This window comes from Morone saxatilis, unplaced genomic scaffold (assembly GCF_004916995.1).
Source record: "Morone saxatilis isolate NCDOM2014 unplaced genomic scaffold, NCSU_SB_2.0 Contig23, whole genome shotgun sequence".
NCBI classification, from domain to species: Eukaryota; Metazoa; Chordata; class Actinopteri; family Moronidae; genus Morone; species Morone saxatilis.
The window spans coordinates 20,795,494-20,805,138 of NW_023339796.1; the positions used below are offsets into that span (position 1 = coordinate 20,795,494).

The 9,645-nt window shown below is 43.4% G+C and overlaps 1 protein-coding gene across 1 annotated transcript in view; it reads left to right on the forward strand.

Moving 5' to 3' along the window:
• ca8 (carbonic anhydrase VIII) overlaps window positions 1-9,645 on the forward strand; it is a 33,304-nt gene that overhangs the window by 19,713 nt on the left and 3,946 nt on the right. The window contains exons 5-8 of the mRNA XM_035671292.1: window positions 2,888-2,950; window positions 3,093-3,141; window positions 4,387-4,499; window positions 6,730-6,924. Coding sequence (XP_035527185.1) covers window positions 2,888-2,950; window positions 3,093-3,141; window positions 4,387-4,499; window positions 6,730-6,864 — 360 coding nt within the window. The 3' untranslated portion in view covers window positions 6,865-6,924. The remainder of the gene's footprint in view (window positions 1-2,887; window positions 2,951-3,092; window positions 3,142-4,386; window positions 4,500-6,729; window positions 6,925-9,645) is intronic.

The window sequence follows — 9,645 nt, forward strand, 5'->3', positions numbered from 1 at the left end:
TCCGATTCCCCAATCACTGGCGTCAGTGTCAAGAAACAACTCGCTGCTGTCGAGGGGGTAGCCTAGCACAGGCGCAGATGTCAGCCGGCTTTTCAGTGCCTCAAATGCCTCCTGGCATTCAGACGTCCAGTCGAAGCGTGCATACTTTTTGGTGAGTTCATTGAGTGGCTTGGCAAGTGTGGCGAAATCCCCCTGGTTCATCACACAGTATCACACTTGTATCTTCACGTACCGTCGCTGCCCTGGCTCTCTGCTCTGCCGAACTCCGTTGACCTGGCTCCATCAGCTGGGTGACCGCTCTGGCAGCCCTTCTGGTCGTTTCGTACCTGTGTGCTACTTCGTATGCTCTGGCCAGGGTGCGAGGCTGCTCCTCCAGCAGTCTTTGAACCACCTCAGCATCAGCCAAGGCGTTGGTGAAGATCTCCACGTTGATGGCGTCCTGTTCCCGCTCTGTAGGATCTGCATACACGATGGAAACTTTCTCGTAGATATCATCTCTCAGACTGTGCAGGGCTTCACTTGGCCCTCTCACTCTCTGTCTCAGTTCAATGCCTATGGCTGCTGCATACTCCAAACTTGGCCCGTAGGCAGCGTCCACTTCATCCACAATCCGCTGGTAACTCCATCGAGTAGATCTGGGGTTTTTATGGACAATAGCACCAGCAGCACCGGTCAGGCTGAATCTGAGCTGCACGGCCATGGTCTTCTCCGACCAGTTGTTGGCCTGGGCACAGCAGGTAAAGAAAGTCTTTCCATGAGCCCGATCCATCAAAACGACCTGGCTGTAGAGTGGGGATTCTCTCTCTCTGCTCATACTTTTCATCATCACTACTGTCCATACAATTGCCGCTACGCACCATGCTGGAAGAGGCACGTTGTGGTGCGGACTCAGCCCTTTTCCAGCTAGGCTTTCCATATCCACCGGAGTCAGGCTCTCTACCCCAGGGGAGTGATGCATCACAGTGAGGGGCAGAGTAATAATCGTGAGCCCATTCTGCATAACTGCATCTCACAGACTGGGACATACATGGCGTGAAGGGGGAGACAGCAGGCTGGGGAGCTGGTGTATGGGCCAGAGTGGATGGGGCGTTTAATGTGGCATACACATTGTTTGCAGGGAAAAAGGGGTTAGCTGGCCGGCCGTCAAAAGTCTGATTAGAGTCATTGTTCGCGCCATAACGTAAGGCTACAGCTGGAGTAGAAACCATATTTCTGGGGCCATCATAGCAATATTGAGGGGGAAACATAGACTCACTGCCTGCTGCGCCCTCCTGCTTTGGCGGCGTCCGGAAAGGATTAGTCAGTGCTGAAGGCAGTGAGGTCGGTGGCCATGCCCCGCTGAACAGCGCTGTCCTTGGCTGGGCCGCCGCTCCACCTGTGGCTCGCTATGTTGCTCTGGTGGTTAGCTCCATGCTAACCAGAAATGGGTTGCGGCTCTCCCCGCCGCCAACACATCTGCCACCCGCTGAAGTCCATATCAGCTCGAACAGTCTCTCTTATGTCCGCTAAAAATGGATTGGTGCTAATGTTTGGGATAATTAGCTTCCTGTGTCTCTCAACAGCAACATTAGTGTGTGCCGCCATTCTTTCCCGCGTTCGCGGCTCTCTCTTTATTTGTCTTCTTTCTTCTTACCTTTTCTCCTCTTTCTTGGGCAAACTTTCTATCCTGGATGAGCCCCCAGTGTTACCTTCTCAACCCTCTCTCTCTCCAAACCGTAGTTGGGAGATGGTTTAATGTTTTGGCTCGTTGCTGGTAACCAGCGTCTTAGAGTCTGGGCGAAAGTGTGGGAAAGAAGGAGGATGAAGTGGAGACTTTCATGCAAAACCGCACATTTAATTCCGTTCTTTAGCAAAGACAGATCACAACACCGGGCCTGGTCAGATTATGTCTGGACACTGCTGTGTACTAAACACTTAGGCATTAACATGAGCTAGCTCTTTTACGTACGTCTGTCACCGTGGATGTCTACCTCTTCTCTCCCTGTTTACCCTCCTGCACCTGTACGTCACACCCACACACACCGGGCCACTGTCTTAAAGGGGCAAGGCTGGCCGGTGACAACCGGCTAACACCAAAAACAGCTTTCTGAAACTGCTCCAATAAAAATAATCTACAACTTTATACATTGTAAGGTTATAATTATATTTTATAACTTAATAATTATACATTATAATCTTCACGAAGGGTTGATTTATTGCAGGGCAGTTGTGTTAGACTGCATTAGTCTTAGCTACGTATACCTAATAAGCTGAGAAACGTTTGACTGTAGCTGCATGCATTTCCCCCCTTTTTCAGCAAGTCTCAGCAAGTTTTTCCTTCCTGGGATTGTAAGTGCTGTTTTTCTAAAAGAGTGAACAGGCTCATTCCAGATTAGCCTGAACCATCCTGTGTAATAGTATCATACAAGCAAACACTTTCTGCTGCATCCCTATGAATTGGCATCCGCATTTAATTGGTCCTCCGTTTCCCTGCTGAGAAAACAGGAAAAACTGTGGGAGGGTTTATGCCACTTTAATGACAACAATCAAACCTCAGAGAAAGCAAAGCTCGCTTTTAGGAGAGAGATCTGAGTCACACCAGTTGAGGAAAACACACCCAGTGAAAAAACACCAGCTTTTGGTCTGCTTCTGGTTTTACCCCAGACAGCCCTGACCTCCTGAGGCCACAGCCATAACACACTCAACCTCACACGTCCTGTTTTTGACAGCTCCCTTAGGTTTTACTTCCTGTTTACTTCCTGTAAGGATACGGTGGGTGTAAACTAAAATCTTCTTAAAACATTGTTGACATCTTTAAGACGATCACTGATAACAGTGTCTTCATAAGATATATTGATATGTGGCTACCAACTGATCACCCACTGAAACCTGAAATGTGTTTTTTCAGATCGGTAAGGAGCATCTGGGTCTGAAGGCAATCACTGAAGTTCTACAGGACCTGCAATACAAGGTGAGGATAACACTGAAACGATCAGACAGATTAGATGGTAATTTATGACATCAGATAAAGATGAATGTCAGATGAACGATCACATTGTTAAACTGGATACATGATAACATTAATTATTGCCATGTCTCTGTATTTCCTTTAGGGGAAGAACAAGATAATCCCCTGCTTCAACCCCAACACTCTGTTACCTGGTGAGCAGAAATTGATTATCATACCACCATGGCTCTCTTAAGATGGCAGCCTGCTGGGTCGCTATCATCCTCTCATCAATCCATTCATTCTTAAAACCAAACACTAGCTCGATACTAGCTAGATAGGGCCTTTCATGTTTTTCACAAGTTTTTTAGCCACCGTAGTTTCTCCTGTGTGCCTGGTTGAGACAAGGGGTTTCAGTCGGTTGTGCAATCTTACCGCTATATGCAACTAAATCCCACACACTGGTCCTTTAATGCCAGCTTATTGTTCACAATCACTAGTAGTAGTATCAAGTAATGTTGATGATGAATCCTTATCCTGTCAAATCCCTAATTGAATCATGTGGTTAGCTGATTGGAAGGGGATTTAATCTCTTTCTTACAAAATATGTATGTGTATGTTTTTATTTCAGTGAGCATCAGACCTACACCACAGAGATTACTGCGCTGAAAGGGTGTAGGGCTGTCTCCACATATTTTAGCACTGCTCTGTAATTTGCAGGTTTTTCATCACTTTACATAATTTCAAAGCAAAATTACTGTTGCACTGTTGCATAGGCAGAATCTGACAGGTGAAAGAACAAAGTTTAACAGGCGTTAGGCTGAGGCAGAACACTCAAGTTATCAAAAAGATGGCCCAGTGGCCAGGTTAGGTTAGGCAGCACAGACTGGAATATTATAGGAATACTATAGGCAGCAGTGTATCACTTTAATCCCCTTGTTCTTCCGAGACTACACATTGCTGCTTGTCACTTTGATCATGAATGTGTCACTACTCTATAGTGTATAGGTTATAGAATTGAGTGTTTATTATTAACAATTTATAGTTGAGAAAATATTATTATTATAGATCCAAGATTTAACTGACAGAAGGGCGGGACTAAGAGAGAAGGGCGCAATCACATATTCGTCTGCTACTTCAGCACCATGGACAGCACTGGATTATCAGTACACCGCATAGGTAGGATACTGATATTTCAGAGCCATGGTCGGGGCCATATATTCTAATTTGACCAAACCTCAGTCAGATAAATGATTATTGAGTCAGGCAGAATCGACTAACATATTCAAATAAAAAACCCCTCTGCCCCTGCGCTCTAGGAAGGGGACAGCAACTTTTACTATCAAAATAGCCATTTTCAGAACAGTGGATTGTTTATCCCAATGTACAGTCAGGTAATAAAAGATGCTTTCACTGACATGTTTTAAGCGTTTTACGTTAAATGTTTAATCTGCCCTCAGATCCTTTACTGAGGGACTACTGGGTGTATGAAGGATCTCTGACCACACCACCTTGTAGTGAAAATGTGACCTGGATCCTCTACCGCTACCCTCTAACCATCTCACAGTTACAGGTAATAGCCTGCTCCTAATCTGTGCTCGCGACTAGATGTATATACATTAGCCAGCTATTAGCATGACTCTTGTTCTGCTGCATCATTTTTTACCTTTGCTAACTCTCCATTGTGAGTCCAGCTTGCTTTTAAATATTATAGGCCTTACTTGTGACTGCATCCATTCTTCCATTCCTCCCTGATCAATGTATTTATATTAACAATGGATGTAATTATGTGAACAGGGTTGCTAATAGTGACAAACCAACATAGAATTATCACAGAACTCGTTTTTTTGACAAACTCCATTAGAAATATTGCCCTGCAGAGCCGGAGAACCCTTGAAGTAGACACAGCAGTTTTAGACATATGCCTGAGTTTACACCAATAGTGACATTACACCACAGCCATGTATACACATGGTTAGGGTTAACTCTCTCTCTCATCGGTACAGATTAAACCTAACAATGCGTCAGCTAATTTAGGTTTTAATATTAATGTTCTGGTAACCCTAAACCTAGGATAATTTAATAACATTAAGCTAATATCATCTAGCTACCTTCAGTGAAAAATGTCAGAGCTCTGTTCTCTTTTTTTCTACATCCCATCCAAGATACAATCACTGCCAGGCCCTTTTGTGACTTTCATACCACACAGCACCACTAACCTGAGGCACTCTGGCATTCACCACAGTACAGGAAGCCTTTACACCCACAGCAAATCAATGAGCCTGTCACATTGCCTTTAATAGATCTAAACTTTAATTCAGCCCTTGCCTGACTTATGGCTCTCTTCAAGCAAAGGATGATGATGGTAATCCTCTGACATTTATTTTAGTCTTTCGTCCTTGCTGCCCTCTGGCCTGCTGACCCTTTGAAATGTTAACAGAGAGAAGGACTTGTGGTTGTCCTCCTCCTAAGGCTATGTCCATACTGATGTGGATGACTTCATAATGTACATGAATCAACATCACTGTAATTGTGATCAAATCAGCAGATCAGACTACAAAAACTACCTTCCTGTTTTTAGAACACCAGCATGCACATGTCTTTGTCTCACATGTCTCCCTTTGCAACCCTCCCTCCAAATCCTCTGTGCCGCTCTGAGGAGGTGGCCTCACAGTTTGAAAACTCTTGTATTAGAAGAGATATCCTTACCACAGAGTTGTGCTCCTCGAGGTTATTTAAAGGTATTCTGGGAAACATATAAAACAAGCAGAAAAGTGGAAAAGTGGGTCACAAAAACTGTACTGAACAGACCATATTATGCACTGTATATATTACCTTATTTTTGAGTACTATAGTAATGTATTTTCGGTATCATGTGTCAACCATAGTAACACTGCATGTACAACAGGAGAAGTGTTTTAAAACAGCAGGTCCTGCTTACCTAGAATACACACCTCTGGCTATTATTGACTGCTAAAAGACCAAGCGTGTGTGTGCACAGTGCATATGTGCATACAAGTGTGTGTGTGTGTGTGTGTGTGTGTGTCATTCAACAGTTGCTATGCCTACATGTTTTGCACTTTGACAGTGGGCCATAAATCCTCCTTCTGTAAGCCAATAGCATGACAGCTCAGAAACTGTTTGTTTTGGGCGGTGTAACCAGCATGATACATAATATATGTGTGTAAATTGTACATGTACACATGAACAGGAAGTCAGATTTTGGATCATTTCTGTAGTGATTCTGATCTTAACATTTTGGTGTGAGCAAGAAAACAACAAGACGTTGATGTTTAGACGACCAGATCCGTCACAACCTCATACTTAGTGCTGGGTAAATACAGGATGTTTGTTCACCCATCTGCCTGGTAAATGTTTGTTAAGAACTGAAATCAGCAGAAATTAATAACTAAACATACTCTTACAATACTGTTGTATTCAGTGTCAGCTGTCTTCACATTTCATTCCCATACTATCATTATATTATTACAGGGTCTTTGGCTATCATTAGGGACCCCACATGGGTCCAAATCTCCTAATCTTTTCCCATGCCAGGTTCATTTTGCTCAGCACTGAACGCTTTAACCCCTGAGTGTAGAGCAAATATTGGAAGTCATATGCAGTACTTGAATTATGTGTATTTTTAGAAAACCAAAGGATGAAAGCAGTGTCTTTAAGAAACCATAATGTCTTCTTATGTTGGGACCAAACTGTCAGCCACCTCAGTCCAGGTATATCAGTTTGACTATATTGGTCAAACCTATGTTGTGTAGTCTGAAATATTTTATCGTCTGTCTGTGCAGATCGAGGAGTTTCGGAGGCTGCGGTCCCATTTCAAAGGGGCGGAGTTGCTAGAAGGTAACGATGGGTTGTTGGGGGACAACTTCCGTCCTACCCAGCCGCTCAGTGACCGGACGGTTCGTGCCGCCTTCCAGTGACTCGCACTTTCCACTGACGACACAGGAAAACTGTGAGACCTACACATACAAGTATAGAAGGTAACACCTGCTCTGCTCTTAACATACAGAGCAATAATGTGAACATAAATGTGAACCAAAGTATGTGATAATTGATCTAAAGTAGTGGTAATAGATTAAACAGCTGCCTACATCCAGCAGACACAGCAACATAAACATTTATTTGGTGTCATTTTGTTTCCAATATACACTGTTCTGTTTGCTGTTTAGTGCTGGGCAGATAGTGGGTTTATCAGAGTTTATGAGTTTTTGAGAGTTGATATGATTGGTTGAAGTTCGAGTCTGCCCTTTTCCAAACTACGACTTCCCATATAGTGCTGTGTAAGAAACCAACTACCACAGTCAGGTTACATTAATACTGACAGCCTTCACTTTACATGCAGTCATTTAATCCATTGATAATATAAAAACACAGATTATCAGAGCTTTAATTTGGCATCTAAATGAAATATAGTACATTAAAAGCATAAATGACTGAAAACTGATCAGCAGTTGCTGAACAAACACTGTTCTCTGTATTTCAGTTCATTCAGCACATTTCCTCACAAGGGACAGACTTTTAATGGAAGTAGGCATGCTGTCCCTGAGGTATTTGTGTCCCCTGAAACCACAGTGTAATGGATCGAGCCCTGGAAGAACTAACCCAGTTACCAATCTGGGACTAGCCTATATACAGTATGTAGTATATGGAGGGGTCCCAGATTTAGCTCAGCAGCACTGCGGCAGGAGGACAGCGCAGAACTTTTGGAGCTCAGATGGGATGAGCAGGGTAAAAAAAAGACAGATGAGACTTTTATACTGAATGTCCTGGCTAACTAATGAGGGCACAGAGTTGCAGAATTTTTGGGAATATTACATCTTTTATCTTTAATTCTACATGTCAGCATGTATGAAAACAGATGAGCAAGGGCCTGCAAAGGAATCTTGGTGTCACATTATGTTCCTGATAGCTTATTCTTCTCACAGCTTTCACATCACTATCAGTTAGCCTTGGTCCATAGCATAATGTCTCCATGGACTGGAGGAACACCGCCTCTGCCATGCAGTAAATGATCTCATTTGACCCTGGTGTACAGTAGCATCGCACTATACATCACATCTGTATCACTATAGGGATGTTTAAGGTGTGGTGTGTAGCAGTTCACTTGAAATGCTGGATTCTGCGTTTCCCATAATGCAACTAGGCCTTCCCTTACTGGTAAAAGCCCATGTGTTTTAAGCTCCGTGACCCAGTTTGTAACATAGACTTCTTGTTAAAGAACCGTCATCTCTAAAGCTGGGCATACAATGTACAATTTGAGTCCGTTGCTGACTAGATTTTTGAGCTGCATGACTCATTTTAGAATTTCACCTTCATCAGGCGTTGTGTGCCGTGCAGTGGACAGGGTTGAGCGAGGGCCATTCATCAAATATAATTATTTGATGACCAGTCAGGCTTTCACACAGTTGAAGCAGAGCCGCAAGTCGATTCTGGCATTCCTGCTTGTTTGTCAATAGCCAGAATGGTCCACAGTGTGGGTACATAAATTGTGAGCTTCTCTTTTTACTCATACAGCAGGAGTTGGAATTAAACAACATTTATAAATTTGCACAGTATATGCTTAAGCGAAGATAGATAGATTTTTGCCTCAAAACTTTCTCTAGAACCAAAGAGGGCATTAAACAGCAGTTAACAGTAGTGAGTAGTGTTGCTCATGAAATGTAAATTGAACCCTATTGGTAAAATCTGTGAAGTGCTCCTTTAAACAAATGACCTGTTTGCTGAGAGGACTGGTAACCTCATTGCAAACTTCACAGAGGACAAATCCTGTAAGTGGGTGTTTTCATGCAGTCATTGTATTTTATGAGTCATGATCACATAATGACTAATGCAGCTGTTCAGTTCGCTGGTTTTGTTTTCAATGAAGTATTCCCTTTCCTCTGAATAAAGCTGTGTTTTTCAATTCCAACACAGACTGTGAACTCCCAAATAGTGTAGTCCCTGATGGTCGAGCTGAACAGTGCAGTTATTGTACAGAGCAACACTTATCAGAGTTCTATGAAGAGCTGGTTGATATAGTTTATATAAGCCTGATACCAGTGAAGATCTGAACTGACTTGACTGCAGACAGACAGATGGAGAAATGGAGTGAGGGAAGGTGTGTTGAGAGGAGGGAGATAGAGGGGTACTGTGGTGAAGAGAGGTGAGAATGCCAGAGGGATGAAAGAGGAGGAGACAGAGGGAGGGCAGGGGAAAAGGAGAGAAAAAACAGAGGACTATTGTTTATAGTGTAAACGGATACTGATCTGGTCCCACCAGCACAAACCCACCTGATACAAGACCTGCGAACGAGAGAAAAGGGGTAGAAAGGAGAGGGGACTGGAGCTCAGACAGAAGTGTTTTTTTTTCTTCACATGCCTGATAAAATATATAGAAACGAAACCAGGGCTAGCTGCTACCTGCACAAATTAACGTATGACCATACTGTTAGAATTCATCTTGAAGAAAACTTAAATCTCATGGCAGTCCTTCTCATTAGTTGCTGGTTATTTGACTTAAAACCTCAACCTCATGGTGGTGCTAGAGGAAAATCAGGGGCTCACCAACGTGAGTAGGATTCTTCCTCTGACGACAATGAACATCTCTACCAGGTTTCACATCAATACATCCCATATTTGTCAAGCTATTTCACTGATAGCTAAAAGCTAACTTTTTCCCCAGTGTCCCACAGCGGTGCCGAATTCTACTTTCAGCTGTCCCAG